This window comes from Schistocerca nitens, chromosome 3 (genome assembly GCF_023898315.1).
Source record: "Schistocerca nitens isolate TAMUIC-IGC-003100 chromosome 3, iqSchNite1.1, whole genome shotgun sequence".
NCBI lineage: Eukaryota > Metazoa > Arthropoda > Insecta > Orthoptera > Acrididae > Schistocerca > Schistocerca nitens.
The window spans coordinates 936,677,937-936,697,260 of NC_064616.1; the positions used below are offsets into that span (position 1 = coordinate 936,677,937).

At 42.3% G+C, this 19,324-nt stretch overlaps 1 protein-coding gene across 2 annotated transcripts in view; it reads right to left on the reverse strand.

Moving 5' to 3' along the window:
- Nucleotides 1–19,324, reverse strand: part of LOC126249015 (ceramide synthase 6) — a 134,853-nt gene that overhangs the window by 5,563 nt on the left and 109,966 nt on the right. Inside the window, exon 5 of one of the 2 annotated variants that reach the window (XM_049950612.1) lies at nt 11,584–11,802. In XM_049950612.1, the coding sequence (XP_049806569.1) occupies nt 11,584–11,802 (219 nt within the window). Of the gene's footprint in view, nt 1–11,583; nt 11,806–19,324 lie in introns of both variants that reach the window. The other variant, XM_049950611.1, reaches the window with a different exon arrangement.

A 19,324-nucleotide genomic window follows, 5' to 3' on the forward strand; every position in this document is an offset into this window, starting at 1 on the left:
TGTTATGAACTCTGATATTAATAATGAATGTTCCAATATCCCCCTCTTGCTCCCACACAAGCATGAATGCACTTGTCGAATAAGGGACTGCAATGCACTTTCAAACAACTCCGAATGTCTCAAATAGTTTCACAGGCTTCCACAAGATGTTGATGAGTTTCTGTATCAGTGTTGTCTGAGGCATAAAACAATTGTTTAAGGTGACTCTTCTCCCCCCCCCCCCCCCCCCAAAAAAAAAGAGTCAACTTATCAATCTGTCATAGCAGATACCAGCCAGTGCATCTCCAACAGTGAGACTAAAATGTGGTAGAGCCCCAACACATAAACCACATGTTTCTTCTTTCTTTGTAGGGAAGTGTTTCTAATAAATCTCAAAAAAGATTCTGAATAAAATCAGTCTAGACAGCATCTGTTGTACCACGACTTCCCTTAGTCCTGCTGAAGAGTCTCTTTGCCAACTTAGCAGAAAAATGTCACGGCAGGGTGTCTCAAGAGTGTGTGGGGATAGGGGGGCCAGTATGTGCTCTTGCACAAGAAGCCAGATTCAGACTATGCTGACATTACAAAAGTAGCCTACCAAGTCTCCTGAAAAGCAAAGTAACTACAGTGTCATGGCACAGCCAGTGCTGTGATTCCACTGACACTGCAGAAAGAGAGACATTGAGGCAACAATGTCATGATTGCCCAACATCCACACCTTGCACCTCAGGTCTTCTGTGAGGTATTGGAGGGAAAGTGTTGCAGTTTCAGAAATAGTGGAAGGCAAATATCATGTAAATTTTGCCCATTTTAGACAAGCAGTATTAGTCACCACCATAAGCCAGCTGCAAGAAGTCCATGCCTGTCAACATCCGAAAATGGATCATCACTAGCTGTGGGTAAACCAGCCATACCTAAGTCCAAATGCTATTGACTTGGTGCCTTCCAGCCAGAGGACCAACTGCTGGCTAACTTCCACCAGCTGCTAGTCCTGAACCTTTGAGCCCTTGGTTTATGCCTGAGTCTGCTTAGTTACCTTGTGCGGACAAACTTCACTGGTGTTCGTTGCATTGTTTGAACACACTCCTCAGCTGCCAGGACTGACACAGCCATCCATACTGTGGTCCATGGTTCAACTCTTTGTGCTTTGGCAGATCTAGCACAGAGTCTGCCCACACGACATGACCAACTTTGTGCAGTCTGCCATAACAGTGCACCAACTGACTGCCCGGAGCTGATGCAGTGCTAAACAACTGGAGTGCTGACCGAGTAACTTCACTGCCTGCTGGGTGAAATAAGGCCACATGCTGGTTGTGACAGCATGCTGCTTGCTGATCTAAGCACATTTCAGCAACTGAGAGCAGTACGAGTCTTCGGGGCAATGTGTGCCTTCTGGCAACACTACGACAACTGTACGTTTTGTTCTGAATAATTATATCTATGTAATTACTGTTTTTATAGCTGGATGTGCGATATCCTTCTGGTATCTACCCATCACCTTGCTGCAATCACACTCGGTGGCTCAGACTGGAGAACTGAATGTCATCTGTTCACTAGAAGTACTGTTCTGCCACCCACCCTGGAGATCATTCACCACCCCACCACACCCCACCCCGACCTCCACATCTGGTATCAGGAATGGTCACTGCAACATCAACAACCACTGTTCATGGATTAAGAAGCAGTAGACGTATCTGTCTACATTTGGCACCAGTAATTCTGCAGTGTCTACACTGGGTCACATTAGCAGTTTCTTCCACCTCTAAAGTTACGTTGAGGGCATTGGCAGCTGAAACACGCAAATATCATCATCACCACAGCAGGGTCAGTGCAGTATTTTTCGTTTTGTTTTTGCTTGCAAGTGTTAGGATGAATGGGTTGGTCTTCTACCAGATGTTTAATTCTGTTTTCATATTTGAGTTGGGGCATTAGGTTCAAACAATGTTCAGAGGGTGTGTAAAAATGTGTGTGTTGTGCCAGTGAGTATGGGCAATGTAACTTCAGCCACTCATGTGGAGAAGTTCAGTTACAGCAAGACATGTTCCAATGCTGTTACATTTAAGTGCCCTTTTTGACATCCTATTTTGTTCTACAGTCTAGTTTATTGTGTGTTACATGAGAGTTTCACAGTGTCAGTGTTAGAAACACTGAGAGCTGTAGTGGTTCAATTATCTCAGTTCGGAGCAAGTAATTCAGGTATGAATAAGCAATTTCAGCCTATAAGAGGGGACAGGGCCTTTCCAATTTATTGGCTCCTGCAATAGGTTCAACTACTGTTGGCCTAGTTAAGACTGTTTATTGATGTACAGAGAAGAGGCAGAAAAGAAACAAAGAGAGGTCAACAAGATGCGCAAGCAGCCTGTTGATCCGTGGATAAATTACTGCAGGCATACGGAGATGGAAAAATAAAAAAGGGATAGTACTTGTGCACAAGCAGACAGTCGCAAGAAAGGAGTTAATATTAACAGTTTAATTGCTGTGGAAGGTATAAGATTGTGGAAGTTAGAGACAATGTAGGATTAGTAGTTATAATACCTTGCAAGAACTCACGTTCTGAAGTGGTTGTAGTGACAGTAATTTAGGTAGTGACAGTAATTTAGGTGCAGTGGTATCTACTCCACTGGAAGTAGATTTATGTTATACAGGGTGTCACATTCTTTTTCACTAAAATTGAAGTAGGTGATATCAGGTTCACGACCTTTTATATTGAGATAGGGAACCAATGGTCAGAAATGCATGTGTGTGTGTGTGTGTCATGGACATACACTCAGTACACTGCATACCAACAACACAGCTCATAGTAATTGTTCAAAGCGAAGACTGCCAGTCTCAATGCATTTACTGCAAAGGCAAATGCAGTTCTGCTGCACTCTTGCAAAGATCCCGGTACCTGTTGTACAGCGAGTGACGAACAATGTAAATCTCTGACCATCAGACAGATATACTGTACACAACTTAGCTCATAGCATATGTGTCATGTGACAACTGCATGCATTGTACTGGTGCATTATCCTGTGACACACACGCATCACTATCCCTGGTGTCTGTTGTCTACCCACAACAGACGGCTTGTCATTATGGGTCTATGGTGAGATGTGTTACTGCGTACAGTGCACGATGTGTAGTCCAAGCTGGAATGTTACTCATCACAAAGAGTTGGCAGACATGCATTTCATGTACAGTGCAACAGGATGTAGTGCCTGGAAAGCAGCATGAATGTACAGAGAATGCTTTCCCAACAGGCACCATCCTAACTAGAAGAAGTTTATCTCCATGGATACCAACTTACGAGAGACGGCATCCTTCATGGGAGGTTCCTGCCAAAGACGTGTCAGAACACCAAACTAAACTCTGAGAAGATGGACTGTCTGGCCAACCACCCAGCAATAAGCACCCATCAACCTGCCTGTGAATCGCACACTTCGAAGGATGCAATGGGAGGGGGTGGGGGGGGGGGGTGGGGGGGTTACTGGTGGAACACGTATTATACCCCTATCATAAGGAATGCGTGCAAGCACTCGGACCAACAGATTTTGAGCCCCGCATTCGCTTCTGTCAATGGATTATCCACCACAGTGCTGTAGTGCTGAACTTTATAGTTTTTTTTGTTCATAGGCGAGGCCTTATTCACCCATGACGGTGTTTCCAACAGCCACAACAGCAATGTCTCTGGATTGAGGACAATCCCCACACCACCTACATCGGTAGCCACAAGCAACGTTCTCTGTGAACGTATGGGTGGTCACCTAATAGCAACTTATTTGCTGCCTCCTCACTAGACTTGCCCATATTACCTGGTGTTCCTGCGAGATGTACTGCCACATTTCTTTGAGACCGTGAAAGGACGTGGTTTCAACATGACAGTGCACTGGCCCACTTTGATGCTAATGTCAGTGAGCACCTGAACAACACATACCCTCATCAGTGGACTGGACCAACTCTCACCTGTTTCAATTTGACCCATAAGGTTTGAGACACACTGTATACAGGCTGTGGCACCTGAGTGAGGTGTAACCCTGCATACAGGCCTTCGTGCCTGGGTGAGGTGTATTTCTGGATGGGAACATACAGGGATGTGCATATGCCAATGATTTTTGTGTCACACAGGGTGTAGCTGCAGGTGGCAATTTTGTTGCAGACACTGCAAATAATGCACTGGAAGCTATTGATGATGTTAATTATGTTGCAAATGTTGTCGATAATAGGTGGTACAGACATTATTTCTAGAGGATACAGATTTGTTGCCACCAGTGAAAGCACCACTCCTTAAGACAAGGAGGGGGGGGGGGGGGTAAGAGAAGAAATTGGGAAAATGCTTGTAATGCTAGTGACTGAGCAGACAAGGCTAAATCATTTCAGGACTGGTGGTACCTGAAGACTGGGAAATTAATGAGATTGACAGTAATTGCAAAGTAATGTTTTCTGGGATAAGAGCAAGCATTATGCAAAATTTGATCTTAGACAATGCACAGTGGAACTCAGCAGGGCATTCTTCCAACAGGGGGAACCCGTTGCCAGTAACACACTGTTGCAAGGGTCGTCTGCCATCAAAGACAAGCCAATTAAACTGTGCACAAAGTCACTGAGGCCAAATTCTCCTAATGTGGTGCCACTAGGTACAAGGAAGCATAACACTGTAGGAAGGTGTCAATCTGTAATTAGCACTGAAGTATGGGAATTGAGTAAGACTACTGTAGTACGTACTGGTAGTATCATAAATGGGTTATATGACAGTATAGTTTTAGGGATACATCTCCTGGAAAAAGATAGGGCAAACTTTTGCTACAAAGACAGAGCACCACAGGATGCAGAAGATGCACCTAAACAGCAAGTTAAGAAACCACTGGATCGAGAGGAAGAAATGCGAAGCATAAGAGATCAATTGAGTATGACTATTCTTCTGTTACAAGCTGATTTGTTAACAGAATTTGTTAAGAGAAAAGAATTTTTCAATATTGATTTTAGTTTGTTCTGCATCTTTGTTACATAATAATTCAATGAGGGAAGTTCAGTGAGTTAATAGCAACTCAGAATAGATGCTTTAGTGCACAGCAAATGCTCCAGCACATAAAATAGTATCATAGTAGCTGACACCATAGAGTCGCCATAATGAGTGTGTCAATTTTGGGTACCACTGTAGTCTGACTACTTCGTACAGACTGATCTATCTGAAGCAAAAAATAACCCATCCACTTGAGCTCCCTTAAAACCAGTTACCTGTCAACTGGATCAGTCTTAAGAAGTAAAAGTTAGTTACCTGCTCAGCCAATGAACATTGTGGTTCAAGCTGAATTTCAATAGGGAAAAATCCAAATATGGCATACGTATATGTTAGGTGTAATATGTGTGCTAGGACCTCTCCCAGAAACACGGACAGTCTGCGATCTGATGGACCGAATATTCCCAAGAGGGGAGGCGGATTGCGCCATGGCTTCACTTAACCCAGCAGAATAATCACATTGCTGACTTAGCAGAAAAACATCATGGCAGGGTGTCTTAAGAAACTGCAGCAGTTGAAGCCAGTATGTGTTCCTGCACAAGCAGCTGTATTGACTATGCTGATATTGCAGAATTCATCATTCAGGTCTCCTGGAAAACAAAGTTGTTCATTGGCATGGCACAGCCACGGCTCTGATACTACTGACACAGACAAAAAAAATTGTGACACTGAGGCAACGATGTCACGACTGACCAATAACTACGCCTTGCACCTCTGTTCTGCTGTAGCTTACAGGAGGGAAAGTGCTGCAGTTTCAGAAATTGTGGCAGATCAAGCTTACACAAATAATGCTCATTTCATACACAGTTACCACCAGGAGCTACGAGGGGAAGACTATGTCGGTCAGCGTCCCAAAATGGGCCATCAAGCTGCTGCAGATACATGTTGCTGTGGCTAGATGGTGCCTTTGCTAGCTGCATGTATATCAGCCACACCCAAATCTGAATGCTGCTGACTGGAGCCTTCCAGCAAGAGATCTGATGGTCAGCTTGCTTACACCAGCTGCAGGTCTCAAAATTGGGGCTCCCAGACTCATGTCCGTCCCTGCCCAGCTGTATTAGTTGCCTCGTGCAGGCAAACTCTACTGCTGCTCATTGACCTGTCCGAGCACACACCTGATGCTGCCATCCGGACCAGGATCCACGGTTAGATTGTGCATGCCTTGGAGCAGCCTGTGGCCGTGTAACCTGCTGGATGAGGTGATGCCACACACTGCCCATGACAGGGGGCACCTTCTTGAGGTGATGCCACACACTGCCCATTACAGGGGGCACCTTCTTGATCTATGCACACATTAATGACCGAGGGCAGCCTGTGCCCACATGGCACCGACTGCTGCCTTGCAACACTATAACTACTGTACCTTTCACTCAGAATAAACATATCTATGTAACTAGTGCTTCTACAGCGTGTCACAGACTTTTCGAGGATCAAATTCGTGACCTTTTCGTGACTTTCTCATTACCTCTTTAGTTACATTTCTGACCTCTCAAAAAATGCATGGTATAATGACAAGAACAATTTTTTTATTAACCTGAAAGCTAATTTTATATTTATCATCACATCAATTAATATACAAATTGTTTTAACACAGTAATATAGTGAAAACTTACAATTTTCTTTTAGAAAATCACAATTTTGAAGGTACAAGGTTGAAGTCAAATGCTAAATTTCACAGTAAAAGATTTCGATCTCGCCCTTCTGAGAGACTGCTGGTGCCGTATGGTCACCAACAAGAAATGACCTAGTCTGCTTCATTGCGGGTCATACACCCTGATGCCACCCATTCCAATCAGGGGCTCTCTCCACAGGCGCCACCCAGCCACAGCAAAGGCCGACTGGCACAATGGCTGTTGCCGGAAGTCCTGATGCCCCGAGAAGACGAGCATCTACTCCTTGGCATACGTGGGGAGTTTACAGCTCCAGCATCAGCAGTGTGATCCCTGTGCTGTCAGGTGGCTACCACCAAATGGGTACATCACGGCCCCACCACAATGGACTGGCTACCGAGTTGGATATTGGGCACAGATAAATCCAATATTGTCATGGAGGCGAAAGAAGAGAGGAGACAACAGAAGAAGGTGACATACCCCGGAAAGTGTCCTTGCCCAAATAGTTGAATCGCAAGTGCAGATGCAAAGCCATAACAAAAGATTCAGGAGATCGAATCTAAGGGCACTATGGATAACCCGTGCACCACGTAAGGCATCCTTCCCCATATGGCCCACACTTCTGTAGAATTTTGAAAGTGGCTTGTCAGACCATAGAATGGGACCTGAACTCATAGGGCCAAAAAGTGAGACACACCTTTTAGTCGTCTCGAACGACAGGCAGGAATACCTCGAGCCTATTGTAACCCCCGGACCCATAGGGGGATTACGAAGAGGGAATGCTGGCAGACAGTGGTCTGACACCGAGGCCTAGGCGAAACGCTGAGCAAAATGCTCAGTGACAAGAGTCTTGACTGGTGTGGTACCACCAGTCAGGAAAATTCCCAAAACACCTATAAGCTGCCAAAAGGAAGGTGTCGGTCAAACTCTGTATGGACTCATCACCGCCGTCATGAGGAGAAATGGGTGAGATGGCGGCTGAGGAAAAGGCATACCAATCTGCATTAGTAACCTGGGAGGACATCACGGTGAGTGGTGCTGGAGGAAAGGTAAGATGATCGGAAAATGATTGCTGTCACATGAATCATCATGAGCTCCCCACTGAACGGAGGGGAAGAATCCAGGGCTACAGATGGAAATATCAACGGCCAAGAAACTGCTGCATGCCACACTGTGCGTGGGGCTCTATTGTTGAAGAGGCAGAGATCAAGCAAGCCCTGCCAGCAAGTCTTCACCAATCCTGTCCTGGTCAGTGGTCACAGTACCAACCCAGACAGGGTTATGGGCATCAAAAACCCCAAGCAGAAGGAATGGGGAACCGAGCTGCCCAAGGAAGGCAAGAAGAACAGGAAGCGTAGGAGGCCAGTCTGGAAGGAGAAAAAGATTATGTATCATTATTGCAGAGTCTCAATGGATCCAAACGGCCACTGCTTCCATCGCACTATGAAGAGGGACCCAAGAACTAACCATGTCCATGCGGACCAATGCACAGACACCACCGGAATCTCGTTAAGGGCTGACCCAGTTCTAGCAGAGGGCTTGGAAACCATGAAGAGTCGCCGAACAAGTATCAAGAAAATGAGATTCCTGTAATACAGAACAAGCTGCACAGTACAGAGGAACAAGAGATTACAATTCCAGAAGATGATGATAGTAATCACCACAATTCCATTGGAGAACAACAGTGCAAGAGGCCAGATGGATGTCTAACAGATCAGAATCGGTCATAGTGCTGTGTCAGTGTCTGTCACTGGTAAGGATGGAGTGACATCCATGAATCTATGGTCAGACCCTGACTGAGAAGGAGGGTGTGACGTGCCCACCGATGTTGGAGGGCCTCATCCCAAGACTTATGCATCTCCTCCTCCTCTGGGGGGCAACAGAAGGTGTAGTCGGGAAGAGAGTAAGACATAGCGATATTAGGATCTGAAAGCAAATGAGTGGCCTAGAGGCCCATAGAGCACGGGACTCACATCCGACTACGTAACTGGCTTCTTGTCCTGGAGGCACCAGGGAAAAGTGTTCCTAGAGGGTGCCCCATCCCCAGCAGGTGCCAGAGAAGAGGGTTTCTTCTCTGACCGAGAAGGAGGAGTGATTCTTTCCAGGGAGGGGATGGGAACTGCCATGTAGGAGGAAATGGAAGGGGGACAGGGCAGAAGTAAGGACGAGGGGATGGGAGAGGCCAGGTAGAAGTCAGAGATGTCAGGTGGAGATGGTCGAATTTCTGTTGGGCCTCAGAGTGGGATAGTCACGAGGTTTTAATTCCTGAATCTTCCTTTTCTTTTTATAGATCGTCAATCTAGTTAGCATAGACAATGTGGGCTAGAACAGTTGATGCATTTGGGCGGTGGGGTGTAAGAACTCCCCGCATGGAGAGGGCAGCCTCAGTCACTGAAAATAGAGCATGGGAGGTGCAATTTAGGGCTTCATATCACAATGACTTTTTCCGGGATGGTTTCCCCCTCAAAAGCCAGGATGAAAGCACTAGTATCACAACAATTGTCCATAGGGCCTCTCTGGACTCACCAGATGAAATTAATGCCACCCTGTGCAAGATAGTTCAGAGTTCCTCGTTAGACTGCACAAGATCCCTGTGGAAAATAATGACCTGGATCACATTTAAGGAATGGTGAGGCGTAATGCTCACCAGGATGTCTTCTAAGCACTCACAAGCATGAAAAGAAGCCAACTGACTGGCAGAATAGGCTTTAATCAGTAGGGAACCAGATCACATCTTACTGAAAGTCAGCTTCACCAAACTTACCTTCAATATGTTTTACAAAAACATAGGTTTGGTAGCGGTGAAAGTCTCCCCATCTGGCCTGGAACAAACCAAGTAACATGGAAAGTGTTTCTCTCCAAGCCGTCGTACCTGGGTCTTATCCCAGGGAGAGGAAGGGTATGGAAGCAAAAGTAGGAGCAGAGAGGGAACTGTTTCTGTCTGAAGAGACAGCCATGGAAAAGCAGGCAGAAGTATGGAGCTTAGCACACTTCATGTGCAGAACATCTGCCCCCAATCAAGGGCTCACTTTGTGGGCACAACCCAGGCGCAGCAAGAGCGCTGCTCTGATAACTGGTAGCTATGTAAGAGACGTTTCTGGTAAGACAGCATCAGTCGTCGAGCAGCCGCATGTGCAGCAGCATCGACACAGACTAGTTATGCCACGTTATTTTAGGAGGAGAAGACGTTCACACCTTACTGTGTATAAAGCTACTGATAATATATCTACGAAGAGCGGAGTAGGTGCGAAAGTTATTCTTCATCTCAGCCATTGCGTGCATAGCAGCTCCACTGACTGGCTACATGTGCTGGTGATCTTGGTGTGGGGTGTACAGTGGGGGAAAGGGGGAACTCACACTGGAGATGCTAGGGAGGAAGATCTTTCCAAAATAGCTCACACTTAAGAAATGGAATTTAGAAAGGGAGGCCAAACTCCAAGAGGGGCCATAAGAGGCCAGGAAGAGTAGAAACACAAGATACAAGATCGAAAAGGAATAGCGTGACAAGGAGTGGATATGAGGAAGGGAATACAGCCAGAGACAGAAGAAAGGCAGCAATAGCTTGGAGCCTACGTGTGCCACTCACATACCCTTCAAAGAGCTGTGGCGGCCCTGGGGTAGAGAGAGTGGGTGGGTGGGTGGAGGACGAGGTGGTGATTCCACAGGTATGTGAGCAATGAGAAAAGAGATTAGGAGTTAGTGTGCTGTAAGGATGAACAAAGATATTGCGTAAACAGGGTGGGCAGTGGAATTCCACTTTGGGAGAGGGTGGGAAATACTACGGTTAGACGTTCATTTGTGGACACAATGATAAATAGCCTAAACCCTGGGAAAGGATATGGTTATGTTGTTCCAGAACATGATGATACTGATTGATTGGGAGGGAAGCAGGTGCTCCTTTACAACTGGTTCTTTGAGAGGGTGGAAATTTAAAGGGATTGTGGGATAAGGCACAATAAATTGTCTGTGGAGTATGTCTGGGGGTTAGTGCATGTGCTTTTTTTTGTGTAGTAGCTATCAGAATGAATGTACTGTTGATGGTCAGTGTGCTTGGTATGGATGGAGCCACCAGAGAGGTGCAGATCAATGTCCAATAACATGGCACACTGAGCTGACAAGAGCCATCTGAAGCACTAGGTCCATTAACTTTAACAACACAAAGGGTTACGGGTGACTAGGGTGGTTTCCTGTAAATGGCCCATACACCAGATGGCATAAGAGGGTGCCACGAAGGCACCCATGGTTATGGCACAGATTTGTTTGAACGTTTCCCTCTGAAAGGAGAAATAGTTATGTGTGAAGATTTAATTAGTTTTAATGTATCAGGAATGAGATGGTGAGGTTGGAGTCACAAGGATGTTGGTGTATAAGGGTATGGCATCAATAAAGACTGGTAGTGAGGGATCCAGTCCTAACTGTTCTTGCTGTAAGTATTCAGATTTGTTAATTATATTATTTTTTTGATGAAGCAAATGTGGCACCGGTAATCAGAAACTATTAGTTATTGTGTGGTGTATGCTGAAAAGCAACTGTAATACTCACAGGGACCACTTGCTTCAATGAAAATCAGTTTATCTTGATATTACAAAGCAGTTTCAGTATTTTTAAGTTAAATGTTTGAGCTAGAAAATAAACACGAACAACTTAAATCTCCCATCCTAATGAACTCATTAGAAATGGATTACCTTCACTCAAATGTAATGATGCTACTTTGATGGAATCCACCATTTCCCACAATCTAACACACTGACATGTGGAAAAGCTAAGATTACACTTAAATCAGAAATATAAAGCTATGAAATGATTTTGTTTTATGGCACAGGCAAGGAAAACATGTCTCTGGTAGGAGTATGAAAGTAATCTTTCCTTTACAGCCTTATGATTAGTCTTGTGTTAACACTCTTCTACATCACACATCACTGTTGCATTTTGCTACGCAAACCTCTTTTTTTTCCAGCTATAATATGACTTAATTACTTTACAAAAATGACTTACCTCTAGCAGGTTATCAGCACAGTCGTGTACCAATAACACCAAAGTACCAATACGGTGCAAGTTACACATCCATGAGAAAGACATCAGACTTATAGTAGCAATGTGATGGATGAACATTTGCCAAAAGTCTTTACGCTTTATGTCAAAGAACTGTGATACAGCCAATGACCAATAAAATGCCAGCGAAGACATGTAATACCACCAACAATCAGTCGTCACCTTCTGGAAAGAATGGCATTTATGAATAAATATTTTGCACTTAATCTTATCGGCAACAACAACTTTATATAGCAAAATAATACTAGGAATAAAATATTGGATGCTCTAGAGCTACCGCTCTTATCTACGAATATGCGAAGGTCTAAGCTCATTCCCATGTGCAAGGTAAAATAAATAACACATTGTTTTGCAAATTAGTTGCCTCATTTTTTAATTGATTATCTGATCTCTTAACAATCTTAGATGTCTATAACTGTTCTGTGTTTTTAAAAATTTTGGAGGTCACACAAATACAGAGTAATCTCTTGCAATGCAGTCAAATCGCAATTTCTGTAAGCCAAGTAGAATACATTACAGGACGAACAACACTACATGAACAACACTGCATTTATTACCACATTTTCCATGCAGATAACATAAATAATGTTTGGAATTTACCAAAATTTATCATCTGCAGCCACACTTTCTCTTACTAGGACTACTACTGAACAGCAAAGGTGTGGAATAGGATTGCAGCATGTATATGATCTTGGGATTTTTCAAGCACAAAAGGAATGTGTTTTGACTGTGGGCATATGCAAGATGGATAAACAGCATTTGCAGGTGATCCAGATGTGTGAAACTTGTACATGTGAAAACTCACACAGCAAGACCCTTTGTTTGACATACTAACATGAACTATGTTGTTATGACTGTGGAAGACTGCAGGCTCCACATTTTATGATGAATGTTATTTTGTGTATAGTGTGTGCTTACTGGTATGCTAATAATTAAATGAGTCATGTTTTTCTTTATTCACACTATTGTCTAGCACCAGACTTTGAATGAAGGGCCAGAACATTAAATCCATCAGTAAATGTGTTCTTTCTGATAAAGTGGTAGGATGTCTTGACCCAGAAGCACAGAAAGGAAAAGGGAACAGAACAAGAAGAAAACTATAAGAAGAAATCTTCATGTGCATAACGCCATCTGCTGTGGTGTAGCTGCTACAGTCTCTGTCTGGCAGCGTTGGTTATTCGTTCAATTCCTGCCATCTGCAATTATTTATTATTTGACATTTGTGATTTCTAGGAGGTTCTGGAATTTCTTTATTTATGGAATACAGTACTTTATAGAACATTCTACGTACAGAAGCGTACACTGCAGAGAGAAGCAGTTCAGACCCACCTACACACTCTTGTGTGTTTAATGAATGTGCTTTCAGTGCGAAGTAATAATTCTTACTGATTACTCTACCTTCATAACTCTTACTTAATTCCGTATTTCCATATTCTACACAACACTGTTTGGAGGGGATGCTGCCTATTTGGACATCACCACTGCAGTTGCTCCAATAAGGCTACACAAAAGTAATCGCCTTCACAGACAGGAATTAGAAAACAAACAATACAGTCTTCTTATGGCCTCAGTCATGAAAGTATCAACCAACAGAAAATAATCTAAAAGTCATGAGTCTGGCATCCAGCAGTGTTTCTGGGAGATACTGGATAGGATCCAACAAAATGTCTAAATAGATTCAACCATGTTGCTAATTACAACAGGTGGGACGGCAAGTGATGTTTCTTGCCAATGTATATATTTATTTTGATGGTACAACTTGCTAGTGGTTTGAGAACAATGAGGAAAAGCTGAAGAAGTGGGATACACTCCAGACATAAAAAATAACTACCAACAGCAGGTCAATATAGCCAAGGTACAACTGAAGAACAGAACCCAATGCCAGAATATTATACAGTGCTTTTTGGCACTGAGTCACATAGTTAACCCGAATATTTTGGAAGCCAGCAATATTCCACAGTTAATGAAGGGCACAGCAGACGATTTGCATCAATCACTTGTTTTGAATGGTGTTACCACAACAGATGATTACTTCAAGTGGTGTCAGCACCTTCAGGCAATGCACCAGAGAATAATATGCCGAAATAAATTAGACAGACTTCCAACTGTAGTGTCAATGGCAATTGTGGAATACCATCAGCACCTCTGATCACTTAAACAGAAAAAGGAGAGATAAGTAGTGTTACAACATCTGTTAATGTCAAACCAAGTATGATGCAGCATCATCATTAACTAAAAATGGCACCAATCTCTAAAAGATAAATCTGAAGGGAGCAATGGAGTCAGAAACCCAATGCTTTTGGTGCAACCATCAGGCAATATTCGAGATTCTCGATTAGACAGAAATAACCCACCAATTCAATCGCTGTACAGAAAAATGGTCACTGCGAATGGAGGGAAAACACAGCTATGTGTTTCTCTGGTGACACCCTGGGTACACAGTACACCGATGTAGAGGAAAGGTGAGTGTTCGACATCTATTACACCACAAGATATCAAAACTGGGCTATTCTATAAACACTAGGCAACTGCAAATGACTACAGCTGATCTGCGGAATGAAGCTCATCCCAGTATCCTTGTATCTCAAATGTTTCTCAGGCTTTCCGTCAACATGCAAAGGTCCCAACTGCTCTTCCAGCCTACAAAAATCATGGAAACTAAATGATGTTACCATTTGTGGACGTGAACCTACCACTGTGAAATCTTCCATGAACAACCTTTGCTAAGATGCCAAGAAATCACATCAGCGAGCTACCTAAACACTCTGCAGTGTTTATTTCCATGATATCAGATGCTCATCAATGGCAGTTGAGGATTATGTTCTGAATATCAAATACCATTTTGCTGAAGGTTGCAAATAGGAAATATGTCCAGGCAACAGGAATCTGTTTCACGAGAATAGCTTTCTATTACAGAACACAGCCCATCAAATTTGTAGTTTGATCAGAATGCACTCATAATGTTATCCTTGGCTAACTTCTTCCAAGCATCACAAGCAATCCGACTAGAAGACTGGAAGTACAAATAGAGGACACTAGTCCAACATGTTTACACAACGACTGCTATGGACATCTGTTTACTGCTGGAGATAGTCTTACCCCACTGTGATCAACAAGATAAGTTTTACTTAACAGTTTGGTTGCTCAGTTAAACTGTGAAACTCTAGCTGAATACAGAAAGTCACTCAGCCTCAGAAAAGAAATCTGTATGTTAGTGCCAATCAAAACCAACGCAAGTCGATATGGAGTTCTCAGGGTCACCAATTGCCATGAAGAGCTGCAATTCATTCCTCGGGGTGTGTGTACAGGGATAGCCAAACTAGTTCGGGAGGGTCAGCTTGATAACGTTGGTAGACAACCATGTTACATTACCATTCCGAACAAACGAGTGGAGGAACATAGTACCTAGCCACTAACAGCTATTCGCTTGATGAAGATACATTGTTGAGAAGTGTTACCTACTCCACGCCAATTTTTGGGAATGTTAAAGCCAGGAGCAAAGTCAAATCTGAGCAAATGAACCAATGCGAAAACCATATCAACAAGGGGAACATCTTCCGATCAGTCGGCACTCATATAGGCCACTTTCAGCTGCATAAAAGATCATTCAGCTGTAAACGTCCATGGGCCTCCCGTGAGGCCCTCCTGAATAAGAATGACGACACACGACAGTCAATTACCGGCAGCTGAATTAAATAATAAAAAAGGATGTATACCCATAGCCACAAATTTATGGCACCTTTGACTGTCTAACACTAGCGACATACATCTCCACTATGGATGTGCAGACTGACAAATGATAGATCGAGGTTCATTAGATTGAGTGGGGAAAAAATTACTTACGTAACACCTCTGTGAGTTCCAAGCAATGCAGTTTAGTCTGTTCAACAGATGAATACATTAAGTGCAGCTTGCTTCGACATCTTGAATGGACAACTTCTCTTTGCTACTTGGATAATGACGTATTCTCAAATACAACTGAAGATCATCTAAGCCACTTGACAACTGGGCTGAAGTGTTTTCATGAAACAGGTATTCACATGGATCCAAGAAAGTGCCTCTTCATTTTCCAAGAAATAAAATCTTGAGGGTGCACTGTTTCTGTTAACTGAGTTCTCTTGGTTAAAAAAAAGTAAGAGCCACAACAAATATTCCAACTCTTTGGAATATTTGTGTTGTGAGATGTTGCCAAAGGATGTGCTCTTACTACACACGATTCATAAAGGATTTAAATAGCAAGGCACTACCACTACAAAAACTGCTGTACAGGACACCAAATTTCCTTGGAACAATGAGCAAGAAATGTCTTTTAAATCCTTAAGGATGCACTGATACCTTCAGCAGCTCTGGCAGTTTTTGACCAGAAGGCCGAGGTGGAACTACACCTGATGCAAGTGATTACAAAACAGGTGCAGTTACAGAGCAACTCTATGAGGGTGTTAAAAATGTCTGCACAGTACTTTGCTTGAAAGAAGAATTGCACTGTGATTGGGGGCCGGGGGAAAAAAAAAGGCTGCCTCACAGTTGTTTCAGCAGTAGACCATTCACTGTTATGATTGGCCACCATTCTTTATGCTGGTTGACAAACTTGGAAGCCCAAACAGGATTACTGGTAAGATGGGTGCTGGAGTCTCAGGAATACAACATCACAGTAGAACAGAAAAATGAACAACAACACAAGGATGCCAACTGCCTTTCACAGAATCCATGGGAAGATGATTACAGAGTTGTTGATATCACACACATTGCTACACTAACAAAAGCTGCAACCAAAGATCAAGCATTACTGCCACTGAAGGCCATGGAGATTTTACAGAAGGAAAAAAACTGTTAAATGAGAGTTCAGACTAATAGATGGATCATCATTATGTCATTATGATCCAATGGGACAGAAATGGTTGCTAGTCACTTCGGCTCATTTATGGTCAAGCCCAACTTCATGTCATCGGGGATTTGTGAAGACCTTTGACACAATCACAACCATGTACCACTGTCCTTGTATCTTCTAATCTTACAGACATTATGTAAGCTATTGTAGGGAATGCAAATGATAGAAACATGTACCTCAGTTATCTCTAGGGCACTTCATGCAAATTCCTCCTGCAGCTGCTTCATTTCGCCAGACTGGAATTGATGTTTTAGGGAGATTTCCAAAGTCAACAAAAGTTTATGATTGTAGTAGTATGTAATGATTACTGTCATATCAACCAGGACTGTCACCTAGTATGCAAAAAGTGCTGAAGGTCCAGAAATTGCCAGGTTTGTTTTAGAAGACTTTTTGGAGCACGGGGTATGATCATGGAAAAGTTTTTTGTGCAGACTAGTGTCAGAAGTTATTTCACATTGCAACATCATCCACAGACACCCCCATAGAATGTTTAAGTAAGACACTGGTGAATTTACTTTCTCTTAATATTGATGTCAACAGAGGTACTGACATTCCATACTGCCTGTCACGACAATTATACACAACACACGTAGTACGACACTACAGGTTTTATGCCAGTTTTCCTGATCCAGACAATTCAAAACAAGAATGGATCCTCTGTTTCCATTTCAACCTGGTAATGCTCAGGATGATTACATCAAACACATCATTACCAGAAATCAAGAAGTAACATGACAAGCACACAAACAAAATGCAAAAAGTTGTTCTAAATAATTCAAACTATGTTGGGAAGTGAGAAACTTTTAGTGACTGAGGAGAAATCACAAACATTAATAGTAACCTCATACTTTTTGCAGATGGGGCAGTTACCTATAACTAAGTACTATATCAAAGAAGTTCCATAAATATTCAGTCAGATCTTGATAAGATTTCAAAGTGGTGCACAGATTGGCAACTTGCTTTAAATGTTCAGAAATGTAAAATTTTGCACTTCACAAAACAAGAAACTTAGTATCCTGTGACTATAATATCAATGAGTCACAGCTGGACTCTGCTAGCTCATACAAATACCTGCATGTAACACATTGTAGGGATATGAAATGGAATGATCATAGGCTCGCTCACGGGTAAGGCCGGTGATAGACTGTTTTATTGGTAGAACACTGCGGAAGTGCAATCAGTCTACAAAGGACATTGCTTAAAAATCAATTGTGTGACCCATTCTATAATATTGTTGAAGCGTGTGGGATACGTACCAAATAGGACTAACAATAGATATTGAACATATACAGAGAAAGGCAGCATGAATGGTCACAGGTTTGTTTGACCAATGGGAGGTTGTCAGAGACATGCTGAAGAAACTGAACTGGCAGATTTTTGAGGATAGACAAACTACCCTGAGAACACCTACTTTTAAAGTTTTACGAACAAGCTTTAAATGATCAGTCCAGAAATACACTACAATATACACACTAACATAGGCATCATGAGGAAAAAATTTGAATGCCTCTGTTATGCTGTAATTATTCTATCAATCATTCTGCCCACACTCCATACGAGAATGGAATAGGAAGAAACCCTAATAACTGGTACAATGGGACATACCCTCTGCCATGCATTTCATGGTGGTTTGCAGAGTATAGATGTAGGTGTAGAAAATTAGTCCCATAGGGTTCAATTTTGGATCCACTCTTATTCCTTGTATGTGAATGACCTTCCACTTAACATTCAACAAATAGAATTGGTACTTTTTGCAGATGATATAGTTTTGTTATAAATCTCATTACAGATAAAGTAACAGAAGAGAGTATTAATGTTTTTTTTTTTTTTTTTTTTTTTTTTAAGAATTATGAAGTGATTCTCTGGAAATGGACTCTCCCTAAATTTTGAGAAAACACACTATATTCAGTTCTGTACAACAAATTATGAAAAACAATTGATGTAGCACACGAATAGCACTCAGCAAATAGTGTATAACACTCCAGATTTTTGGGTGTACACACTGGTGAAAACTTGAACTGAAAGTAGCATATTACTGAGCTTTCCAAACACTTAAGTTCAGCTACTTTTGCTCTTCTTGGAAACAAACCAACCAACCCCAACATATTTTGCATATTTCCACTCAATGTCTTATGGTATAATTTTCTGGGGTAACACACCACTTAGAAAGAACGTATTAACTGTTCAAAGGTGAGCAGTAAGAATAATATGTGCTGTTCACCGAAGGTCGTCATGTAGGTATCTCTTCATGGAATTAGGCATTTTAATTGTACCATCACTATACACATATATCTGTTAATGAAATTTGTCATAAATAACCCATCAAAGTTTATGAGGCTCTTGATTGTCACAAAGTTTTCCTTCTTGATGGGACTTCATCTCAGATATAATTTTGTAATATATGCTCAGAGAAGTACTGTTTTGCACCCTACAGATTATGCAAACTGATTGAAATATCTGTTGTGAAAGTGTACTATTCACAGTCCTTGGATGGATAATTCCACAAGCTGAAAGTTACAATATAGGTTGGCCCTTAAATATAAAACTCTACAAGAGACTAAGATTTTAAGATGGCAGAACTTTAATATCTAAATCGCTACAAGAGTTTTTTAAAAAATATGTATACATACAGTGTTGCGGTATCTGTACTGAATTAAGCAAAAGTCATAAAATATAAATGACTTCTTTGCATAAAAATCTAACATTATTGAATTAAATGGATTTCATATGTATTGTCGAGGAATCACCAGAAAAATAATGCTGCTTGCAAATTTATATTCTGTCTTCTACTCACAT